The sequence below is a fragment of the Mustela erminea genome, chromosome 10 (genome assembly GCF_009829155.1).
Source record: "Mustela erminea isolate mMusErm1 chromosome 10, mMusErm1.Pri, whole genome shotgun sequence".
Taxonomy (NCBI): Eukaryota; Metazoa; Chordata; class Mammalia; order Carnivora; family Mustelidae; genus Mustela; species Mustela erminea.
This window is the reverse complement of record NC_045623.1, coordinates 88,270,221-88,282,318: the sequence shown is the minus strand read 5'-3', so window position 1 is coordinate 88,282,318 and position 12,098 is coordinate 88,270,221. Positions and strand designations below refer to the sequence as shown.

The 12,098-nt window shown below is 35.9% G+C and overlaps 1 protein-coding gene across 25 annotated transcripts in view; it reads left to right on the top strand.

The window, feature by feature from the left end:
* The window catches only part of EPB41 (erythrocyte membrane protein band 4.1), a 197,691-nt gene that overhangs the window by 153,570 nt on the left and 32,023 nt on the right, over positions 1 to 12,098 (top strand). For 13 of the 25 annotated variants that reach the window (XM_032360856.1, XM_032360839.1, XM_032360837.1 and 10 more), the window contains one exon: positions 1,954 to 2,130. In XM_032360856.1, the coding sequence (XP_032216747.1) occupies positions 1,954 to 2,130 (177 nt within the window). Of the gene's footprint in view, positions 1 to 1,953; positions 2,131 to 3,909; positions 3,961 to 4,340; positions 4,699 to 5,277; positions 7,371 to 12,098 lie in introns of those variants that run through there. The other 12 variants (XM_032360850.1, XM_032360847.1, XM_032360854.1 and 9 more) reach the window with 11 other exon arrangements.

Here is a 12,098-nt window from a genome sequence, read left to right as displayed (position 1 = left end):
TTCTTGGACCAAGCAGATTTAATTTCCAGTTAGGAGCTGGGTCACAGGGACTTACATGCCTTGTGGGTCTCAGTTGCTCAGTCTATTACTGGGTCTTTGACCAAGCTTGTTCATGCTTTTCTTTAGCTAGTAAACATGCTTTTCTTGCTTTCAGCTAGAATAAAAGTGCACACTGTTGTTTCCTCATGGTGAAGCCCATATTCATAGGCTATACTCACTTTTCATCCCAACAAGCAAGAGGTAATTTTTATGGGGAAGCTACAGGATTGTCCATTTTGGGTTTAGTTTTCTCTTTGATCTCGAAGCAAATATACATGGTTTAGTCTTACAAAAATAAAAAGAACAGATTAGTAAGTGAATTTTCTGAATGAATATCTCCAGAATCAAAATTATGTCATGTGCCTCACCAATTCTTTTTCCTATGCTATTTTCCCTTTGACATTGCTTTTGAAAAAATTTCATTTAGTTGAAGCATGCGTGTCTCCAGAAATTTTTTTGAAAATTTTATTTAAATGAGTTCCAATTTTTCCCCCCAAATGTGGTGGTTTTCCACAGAAGGAAGGAAGGAAGAAAGAAAGAAAGAAATCTCAAAATTTATACAGCATATTAAAAGATATATTTAATATTATGCTTTTCTTGGATACAGAGCTGCCGTGATATATAATAAACACAGAATTTTTAGCATTCATCAAGTGACAGGCTCCCACATATTTTGATCTCAAGCACGGATCTGAGCTTTTTTGGAGAAGTATGTTGGACAAAGAACATTTCAGTTTTTGTCTTTAAATTGTATTTCCCATTTTATTTCTGGCCAAGTCTACTTTTTAAGTTTTATTTGCCTCCTGTTACATAAACCTGAATGTTATTTCTAGTTTTATTAACCTTTGTTTTGATCCTTTCCCCCTGGAATATCCCATTTAAGGGATATTAAACCTAGTTGTCCACTATCCAATTCTGCTGGAACAGTTGAGATATTTTAAACTGTTGAGGAGATATATAAGGTATTTGATGAATTCTTGTTAAATTACTTCCAATCCATTCAAAGTTACTGGAAGGTCCCTATTTTGAATTCTGCTAAGGGAGGAAGTAAAGCTGTCAGAAGCTGGAAGGCATAAGGCCCTTATTTATTTATTTATTTATTTTAAGATTTTATTTATTTGCTTGAGAGAGAGAGCACAGAGGGCAAGGGAGGAAACAGACCCCCACTGAGCAGGGAGCTGGATTTAACTAAAAGCACGAATAGTATTGCTAAAGAAAAAAAGCCATCATATCACACACCTGAGTGATTTTTCATAGATAATAACAATTTGCTCTCAAGGCTTGGCCAGGAATTCTAGTGATAAATTCTTATAACAAGAAAGGGCTGTTCCTGTTCATCAAAACCAGTAAGACCACCTAGTAATAAGGAAGCAGAATTATCTCCAGGTATAAACAGAGGGATGCTGTATGATTGCAACTCACCAAAGCAAAGCAACCAATGGTGGCAGTTGCATCTTTTATCATGTCCTTTGTTTAATAGCTGCTCCTTATCTACTGCTATCTGCCTGAGCTGAGCCTCAATCAGTTCTTATCAAGATGAGGCTAACTGATCTGTGATATCACTCTCTTGGGATGAGGAGTTGGAGATCTAGCCCTCTGTCGTAATGGGAAGAAAAGTTGCAAAATTAAGGAGTGAGGTCTGTGGGTTACAAAACTGCTAAGAATTGTGGGGTTATGATGCTTCACTGCTTCCAAGAAAAGCACCTCATTTAAAAAAAAAAGAATACTTAAAAAAATGCAAGCAAATATACCATGTTGTATACTTAAAATTTGAATGCAATTTATGGATTAGTAACATCTGCCCTGGATGTGGTGTGTTTTCTGCCAGTGCCCATATAGTCTAGTGGGCTTCCCCTGATGTGTTTTTTTCCTCTGAGTATTTATTATTTTGCATGTTTGTCCTTTCAACTGTAGGATTTAGACAAAAGTCAAGAAGAGATAAAAAAACATCATGCCAGCATCAGTGAGCTGAAAAAGAACTTCATGGAATCTGTACCAGAACCACGGCCTAGTGAATGGGATAAACGCTTATCCACTCACTCCCCATTCCGAACACTTAACATCAATGGGCAGCTTCCTACAGGAGAAGGAGTGAGTACTTCGTCCACGTGACCACTTGTGAGAATGAATGAAATAAATGTTATTGTCTATTAAATGTTCTGTATATAAGTAAAGTAAGTTTAGAGCTGAAATTTAGCTTTGGTTCCTCACCAGTTCATTGCAGCTTTAAGGCATTCATAATCAAACACTTGTTTTTAAGTCATATGGGCTACCCAGTCGAATTATAGGAGCCGTTTAGAGCTACCATTAGATGACTAGGCTCTTGAGAACTGCCTCCTTCTGGTTAGTGTGTGTTTACAAATTGATCTTAAGCCAGTGGAACTTCGTGTTCAAACTGTGCCTCCAAGGACCAGAGAGTTTACTAAATTTAGTAAGGTCAGAATTGGAACAGGATAAACATTTTTTTAAACTTTATTTGAACATTTGCACAACTGAGAAATGTCTGGAATGGTTGACCACAATTATATAATAAATGAAGGAGACCTCTAAGCCAGAGAATGCAGAACACCACACATTAATGATTATATTTCAATTTTAGAAAAATTATTGACAGTTCATCTTTATGAGCAGCTTCAAACTTTTAACATGTTGTTTTGTAAGATAGTCACAGTTAGAAGAAGTTGGGAGATACCTTTCAGGCTGGTTTTTTGTGTGTGTGTGCTGTTGTCATACCTGTCGTAGAAATCCTACGTCTGACTAAATGAATCTATGTGATGAAATATCTTAAAAGTTACCTTAAGCATATATTTAAAAATTCTTAATCTTTAGCTTATACAGGTTAATATTTATATAAGTAGTCACAATGATTTAATGAATGATGATAATAATTTTTAATATTCCTGGTTTTCACCAATAGCAACAGCAATTCTAGTCAAGAAAGGTAGTGATGTCTTAATAATGTTAAAAAAAAAAACCTGTTTTTAAATTCAGAATTCGTGGTAAACTATTCAACTTTGTTTAGTTTCTGGAACTGGAGAAGATGATAAAAGTTGACTCGCAGAGGGGACTTTTTATCTTTTTCAAAATGCGATTGAAATTGACCAAGAATTCTCCAAGTAGAGTCCGACCAGTTTCACCAAGTAAGACTGGAGAATTCCTGAATGATGGGTAGCTAGTTACCGGGGGTGACAGGATGCTGTTGTTTCTATTCTCCGTCCTCTTCAGCCTCCATTCCTTGATTTAAATGGACATCAGTTTTAGATTCTAAATCTAGATAATGTAACCTGAACTGAGACAGTGACTGCTTTCTATAGCTCTAGACTTCAGGAGAAACGCCATGTTGCTGTCTTGCCTGGTTAACTATCTCTCTAAACCATAGCTGCTTATTTTCTAGAAGCTTTCTTTTTGACTTTGTGGAAGTAATAAAAGATGCTCGATTACTTTGAAAAGTAATTTAATACTCTCTTGGATGAAGTTTGGTAAATTTGAATCAGTCTCCATTTCCAGAAAATATCTTCTATCTTAATAGAAACCTTTCAGAAATCATCTCAGGGCTGGTTGGAAATGGGTATGTCATTCTGTGGACTTTAAAGAAAGGACTTTTATAAATGAGATTGGTGGGGAGTACTTGAGCCACTTTAGCTCTGTGCTTCTGTATATTACTCCTCTAAATGAATAACAGAATAAGTAAGAACTGTCCTATGACAACCTTTTTTAAAGGATAACTCCACTTTCTGGCATATCTTACTTTTTCTTCAATGATGAGGGCAATATTTCTGTTCTTTGGGGATACGTATCCTCTTCCGACTTTGGCAGCATTGTTGTTGCGTTGCGAGGCTACTGAATTTTATATAATTTGTGTATGACCAGGTGAAGAAAACCTCTGTCCTTCCCTCGGAAAGAAAGGTTGGTGGGCCAGAGGTAAAGCTGCTGTTATGACTCGTGCTTCTCAATCCGAATTTGCTCTTGTCATGGCACTAAGCAGATATTCCCCCAGAACTGAACAGCAGCTGCTGAGTAATTTTTTTTCTTTTGGCTCTACTAGTAAATTCACACTCCACTGCCTTTTGACCTAACACATAACATTTCCACGGCTGCAGCTTTTGCAGCTTTCAATTTGCTTATTTCGGCGCATGGCTGGTTGAAAAGCTGCATGAAGATGTAAATATGTATTCAGAGAGAAAATGAATTTAATTGTACCCTATTCTTTTTATGTTGTCTTTCTTCTCCCTTCTTATATTCTTTTAAAAATCATTATGATTTTGCATCCTTTCTTCCCTTTTTTCTTTTTTGCTGACCAGTCCCCCAGCTACTTTCTCCCTGATACATATCACTTAGGGGTGTGCAAAGAACCTATGTCAAAAGTCCAAACTGATCAGAGAAGGCTGGCCCAACTGAGAGAACTTAGAGCCAAATTTTTCCTTTCATAGATAACATCTCTTGACTAGATGGCAGAGCACAGAAATTGTTGGAGGAGGAAAAACTTCTCAATTGGACATTTGGAAAAGGCAACTTACCTTAAAATTGTCAAAAACTCTGCTTAATGTGATGTATAAACCTTCATGATGGTTGTTACTACTATTATTTTTAATCATGATTCTGCAAGAGAGGGAGGACATTTACAGTTGTTGAGATTTGTGGGGGGGGTTTTGTTTGTTTTTGGTAGACCTTGGAGGCACATACAAACTTTTATACTTTTTTCTTTTGCAATCTTTAAAATGTACGGGATTAAGATTTTTATTCCCTTGACAAAAGCTAATTGCTGTTGAACTGTTGCAGTTTTTTAAGTCTATATGAAGGGGATATAAGGATAACTTTTTATATTCTGCCATTCTGTTTGTAATAAAACTAACTTTTCTCATGGCAAGAAGAATGCTTCATTATTGGCTTTACCCAAGTGATCTAAGAAAAATTGGCAGCACTAAAACAATGAAAAATGACCAATATTCATATATGAGTATCCTTGAAGGAGGAAAAATACTCTTGCTAAGGAAGTCGAGTAATTGCTTGAACTTTCAAGACTTCTAATGTTCATTCATTCAAAAAATTACCTGTTGAATACCCGACTATGTTATAGACTTTGCTGGGACAAATTGCCAAAGTAAAGTAAAATAAAGAGTGTCCCAAAAGATCTTCCCAAATCCTTTGCACATCCCCAAGTATCATTTTTGAGCATTTTTCCATCTGTCATTTTGTTCATCTTTCTCTGTCTTTCTTGATCTTCTACCGTGAAAGCAGACACAGCAACGTGCTCTGTTAGTGCAGGATGAAGAGAAAATTAAAAGGCAAGAGAGATCTACTGAGAGAGCCTTGCCCCAGCAAGACAATGAAGAAATTCTTCCCAAGGTTTCTATTCCAATCCCTGAGGATCACAAGTCTCTCAAAAAGTGCCACCTCTACTCTAGTACTTTATCATCTCCTCGTATTCCTTTCATGATGTCTTTTCTCGTGATTCTTGCGTTGGCTGTTTGGTGGTTGATCTTTCTGTGATCGGAAAACAGGGTGCTCATCCGAAATGTCAAGACTAAAACCATTGAACTTTTGTTATTTACTTCTACTGTGTTATCTCCTGTATGATACCCTTTGATCTTCATAGTTCACTGTCCTAGGGGAGCTCTTTTTGATCATTTTTCTGTCAATAAAATGTTGCTCTTCGTAGAATGTGTATTGTGGGGTACAAAGGAGTAGCAATGGATTGCCCAAGCCAGCTTTTCCTCACTGATGCTTAACAAGTTCAGAGAAATCAGATATAAGTATGTGACAGTCGGTACTTTCCCCCAAAAGGTTTAACTCTTCTGTCCTGCATGTGTGTATTGTTCACTGCTGTTATGTCCTCTTCTCCACTGTTAACAAGCAAAGCAGGATACTCATAGAAACATTTGATGGAATATTTCCTAATCTTCTATAGTCATTTGTGTGGCATGGGCTCTGTAGTTTAAAAAAAAAAAATTCAACTTGTTAATTTTTCAAAAGCCTTAAAATGATACATTTTAATCTATGAATCCATAACCACTCCTTTTCTTGAGATATCAAACCAGTATATACAAAGGCCTTTTTTGGAAAAGGGCTTTTGACTTCTGTGGCCTTCTTATGTGTATTTCTGAAATGTACAGGGAAAAACATCTTTATCCTGCCTGGTCTATAGAAGGGATCTGCAAAGGTTAAATGCCAGCTTTTCACAAGTAGAATGTTGAAGGTTTAAGGAAAATGGTGCTGTGCTGGTGCCCCTTAGCCTCCAGCCAGGGCTGAATTTACAGACCACTGTACCCATCTTTAAAAGTCCTAGAATACAGATTTATTCAAGATCTGTACATAAATATACCCTTCTCTGAATTAATACTGTGTTATTTCTTTATGACTTAAGTAATTATATTGCTAGAAGCAATATTTAGCCATTATCACAAGCTTAAAAAATATATATTGATATATTCTGTTTTCCTGATAGACTTCAGACCTGTTTACTCTTACATTTGTGTTGAAATCAATTGTTTTTAATTGATGGCTTTGTGAGCTAAAGTTCTATCGTGACAAGTATGTGTCCCTCTGTTTGCATGTTGATTTTTAAGGCTTCGCTGAAGTAAATATGGGTGTGCTTTGTTTTCACAACACAACTCAGATGTCTAACCTGTTATTTTTTACCTCGGTATTAATGACATCTTGCATGCAGCTTACTTTTTATGGCACTTGGATGTACCAATATGGATGCTTTGGTTAATGTCTCAAATATTTGTTTTGAAATCTGAGTTCATGGGGTTATCAAACTGAGATTTTTGCACTTTGTTTTACTTCTCAACACTTTTAGTTGATGAAACTTCTAAACAAGACCTTTTGTTTTTAAGATGATGGCTTCTTACAGCAAAAAAGAAAGAAAGAAGGAAAGAAAGAAAGAACACTAATGCCAAGAATCTTTTGTCCTTCAACACCCACCACAATTCTATTTTTCTCTGGAGACATGTAGAAATAATTCTCTGGTATTTCCTGAAAACTGCTCTTCTGTCATCATAGGCTTTCCCCCCCAAATGGGAAAAGAAGTAAGGGCAGGTTGAATTTTAAAATCTTATATGGGTGTGTATCTTTCACATCACAGGCTATGTCTGTGTATAACAAATATTTTGTAACTAAGCATATTTCTTGATTCACTCATAATAAGAAAAGAGAAACTTCAATCAATCTAACACATTGCAAAGCTGTCCTCTGACACAGAAAGTGATTATCCTAAGTAGTCCCCTTTGTCTTTGAAGTAGAAATGTAAGAGCTTTCCTTATGAAATAACAAAACTGTAACATTGGTTAGAGTCTTCTAAAATTTTTTCAGGAAACTGAAAAGGAAATAATCAGAATTTATTGTTACTTTTATAATGGCTTATGATTATATTTTCAGTTTTCATCCTGGTACACAGCTTTTTATTAACTATTATTGTAAACTTCACCTTGGATTTTGTTTCCCTTTGTATTAGAGTGATTTCAAGTCCATTAAAAGTCCAGCATAAGTCAATAATATTTTTCAGTGTTTTGAAGTGCAGCAGGAGTCCTCAGAAATCCTTACTGATGGTTAAAGGAGAGGCACTTCCTCTGATTAATGGGATAAGAATGGTTGAGAGGAGAAGTGCCAAACCTTTGTGTTGGATTAAGCTGGTCAGTGCAGGTTCAAAAGATATACCCATCACAGTTAACAGAGGAAAAAATAGTAGACGTTATAACTTTGTATTAACTACTGTTAATACTGCTGATATTTGTAACAAAGCTGTAAATAATCTTAGTTTCCTTCTCATATCTCATTCCATTCTGAATGCCAGAGACAGATCCAAGTAACTGTATATTGGCTTTATCCTGGTTCAGCTTCTTAATGGCCAGTTGATAAATCAAATCAAAACAAAACAAAACAAAAACCAATTTGGACTAAAGGTATCAATACAGACCAGTAAAAAGTCTTGGGGTTTTTGCCTTGGTTTTGCTGTTAATCATTTCTAGGGTGGTTCTGAGAAGTTCACTTAACTACTTGGTGCCCAGATTTCCACCTAGTAACATGGAGACAAACCTACCTCATGAGAATGAATCTGTAACGTTTTCCAGGAACCAGAAGTTCAGGTTGTTGTTGTTCATTTCTTGGTCTTTTGGGGACTGGGGAGATGAAAACTTAAAAATCAACAGACATTAATTTCTTAGAATTTTTTCATATGAAAGCAAGCATTTAAATAGTTGTGTTGATTTCTGTCTACTTCTTACTGGTATTTGACCAAGCACTTAAAACTACTGAAGGTAGAAATGTCTTTCCAAATTCATCGTACTCTTAAACAATTCATCTTATCCTTATGGTATTCTTACAGTGGACCAAACTTGAAAATAAACCCAGCATCAATCTTTGGACCTATCTTTTAGCCATTTTCTTATGCTAACACTTAGAATATGAAGGAGATTCAGTTCATGTGGATCAATTTTACAACTTGTTTACATCTCTGGTAAAAGTTTTGGAGGGAGAAAATGATTCCATTGACTAATATTAGACTGGGGATTTTCTGTGGATTAGGTTTCCATTTGTCATCCTAGATCCTAGTACATTTCTTTCTAGTAAATGTTGTAAAAATTTCTCTGAATTTTCTGTGGCTATAAGCAGATTTACTGTCTCCTACATTCCTGAGTTACTTCTATAATATTTCCTACAGATAAGCATGGAGAATATACTAAGCATAAGAGGTTTGGTTATTTTTTTAAATGGTATTAGCAAGCAAAATTTATACTTGGGCTTTACCTAGTGATCATATATTTACAAAAGGAAGACAGAAAATTAAAAAATAGTATGAGACACTTTTTCACATTGTTGCTGTTTTGTTTTTTCCCCCCCAAAAGTATTGAGTATAGTAAAGGTATATAAACTTCTCTACAGTTTCCATCCCTTGTATTCTTTACGGAAATTAGAAAATCCCAAACTTCTTTACAGCATTCTCTACCACACTGAGAAAAAAATGTTGCTTGTTTTCATTGCACTCAAACTAACCCTGTTGTTTGTAATTTGGTACTAGAAATGGAGATGAGTCCTTGTTCTGTTCTCCATTATGCATGGCATGTGGGATAACTGTATTGGCCTCCTCCACATTGTAGTGGATAGTGGACCAATGAGTCTGCTCTCATTTCTGTTTCTGTTACCCCTCATGCCTTAGGATCTCCTTCTTTACTGCAGTAGAGCATGATACAAAGAAACAAACAAACAAATATTGGTATGGACCTGGGATTGGGCACTGGAAATGGTTAAGAAGGCATGGCTGTTAGAGGGAGGAAGCCAGAAGGCGAACAGGGATGGGTGTGATCAACAATTAGAAATTCATGGAGTATTTCACTTCATAAATGAAATTCTTATCTTACTAAAACTTGAGAGACAAAAAGAAGTAGCCTGTTACTCCCACAGATCAGGAATACAGGCTAAAAGCTAAATAACTTCAATCATAGCCTAACTAAATGTGTGGGTGACAGGTCATTGAGGAAGTGTATGCTTTAGATATGGTTTTCTAATCTTATGTGATTGATATTACAGAGAACAGCCTCCCACTTTATAGTCAGAGTTCTGTTCACAGTAAATAATAGAGTAAATCTAACATTTCAAAGATAAGAGGGCAGGAGAAGCATGAGTCCCAACTATCTCTTCAGAACTCTCCCCACCCAAGTCATTAAAGGGTGCAGTTTAGTCTCTCATTTTCTTCTCTACTATTCTCTTTAAAGAAGAGTCTTCATATGTACATGATCCTAGCTCAATGAAACATAGAGACTAAAACTTAAATGGGAACCATGGTTACTGCTATGCATTTATTCATTGCCCTCATTATGTATTGCAGATGCAAAGAGGCACCATTATCAGAATTTTAGGGTTGAATAAGCCCCAGATCCAACTCTTCTCCACTCCAATGCTTGACTCTTCTGTACCGTATCATTTAGTGATTTAAAACCATTTATGGACAAAGTGATCTCTAGCCTCCCAAGATACAGCATACTACATCTGGACATCTCTGATTTTTGCGTATACATCATTCTTATATTAACTCAAAATCTGTTTCCCTATTGATTTCAATTCTTGGTCCTGAATGGAAGCCTTCTGAAGAATTTTCTATCTTTCATATTATTTCATATTAAATTCACATAGTTAAATGTAACTCCCATGTTGGAATTAGTCATCGTTCTTGCCCTCAGATAACTTACCATCTGATATCCAGATCTGTCCCAATCTTCCTTCTAACATGTTATCCTGCCTTTTTCTTTCTTTTTCTAGCTGTCCTGGTTTTATCAGCTCATTTTCTTTCTGGCTCCGTTGCCCATCGGTTGCTTGCCAATGGTTTATTCATCTTATGTTCTTATCCATTCACTTGCCCTCTTTCTTAAAAAGAACATCTTGAAATTCCTGGAAATCCCCGAGCTTCTTCATAGATGACATAGGCACGTGGGATTTTTTTTTCTTTCTTTCTTTCTTTTTTTTTTTAGATGAAAGGGAGGAGGTGGGATAGTTTTGTATCTTTGGAAACTTCTTGTAGACCAGAATCTGTTAACAAGACAGAATCACTATTCTATTTTGAAGGAGCATACTGCCAGAGGCGGCATTCTAGGTTTGTGTGCCTTCTCTGACTGACTAATCTTTACATACTTTAGCACCCCCATGTGATTTAATTTATATCATTGTGATATGGTAAACTTATGGAAACTTACTTTCTGTGTAACATTCTGATGATGGCTTAGATCCCCATCAAAAAAGTGGTATTAAAAATTTGAAATGACGTTAATCCATCTCTTTTAGCTTGTACCTGTCTCCTCAAAACTGTGAGATTCTCAAAGGTGAGAGTCTTTGTTTTATGCATCTTTGTTTGCCAATCTATCACCTTTGTATCTCAGATATATAACAAATACTTAAAATTTGTTAAATTGGATTAAATGATTAGTCACAGATGGTAATGGATAAACTCTAACTTTTCATGTAGAATCTCTTGTATTGGGACACAGATTTATGCCAAATTAATCACCATAAGCCTAATCAGTATATGTGAGTAGCCCAAAAACTCATATATGAGCCAGAAGCCACAGTCTCTCTTATTAATCCTGTAGCATGGTCCGTGGTTTCTTTAAAGAAATCTCCTGTAGTAGGTGTCAGTCTCTCTTGTTAATATCTTATAATTTGGTTCAGTTAAGAGCTCTTACCCATTTACCAAAGGTAACAGCCAGCTGTTTTCCCTATGGAAGGTATTACTGAGACCGGGTGCTTATTTGTATGTATAAATGCATCTTGGAGTGTGACACCATAAAGGGAAACTGATATTTGACAATTTGTGTTTATCAAAATACATTGCAGAGAAGAGTTTGATCCTTTTTTTCTTGGGTTTCACATGGTATAAAAACACCAAGTGTATCAAACTCTTGTGATATCAAGGGTTTTGTATATCAGGTAGACCAGGAGTTGGCAAACTTTTTCTGTAAAGGTTCAGATAATAAATATTTTAGGCTTTATGGGCCATATAGTCACTGGCATAACCACTCAACTTTGCCATAGAGAACAAACAAATGAAGATGAACGTATTCCATCACTTTATTTATGGACACTGAAATTTGAATTTCATGTAATTTTTATGGTCCCTGAATATCATTTTGTTTTCCATACCGTTAAAAAATGTAAAATCGTTCCTAGCTCATAGCAATACAAAAATAAGGAGTGGGCTGGATTTGAACTGTTGACTGTAGTTTGCTGACTGACCCCTGATACAGGTCTAGAGAACCAGAGAACCAATAAATTTACTCTTTCTGCCTTTGTACTGTTTGAAGAGCTGTAGATGCTCTAGCATCTTTATTTAGTGTTGAAGTATTTTCGGTCTTGTTTATGACTAGAAATGGAAAACAAAATGCAATGCATTTTTTCTATTTATTTAGTAATTGTGGTGCACCAGAACTGTAATCTAATATATCTGTAACCATCACAGCACCCCTGCCTTTGTCAGTTTTCCAGATTGTTCAATGTTAACTGTCCTCTTAATATATTTAGCGATGAATTCAGCTAACCCCTTTGTCTGGTTTGGTTTCCAAGGGTCTGCT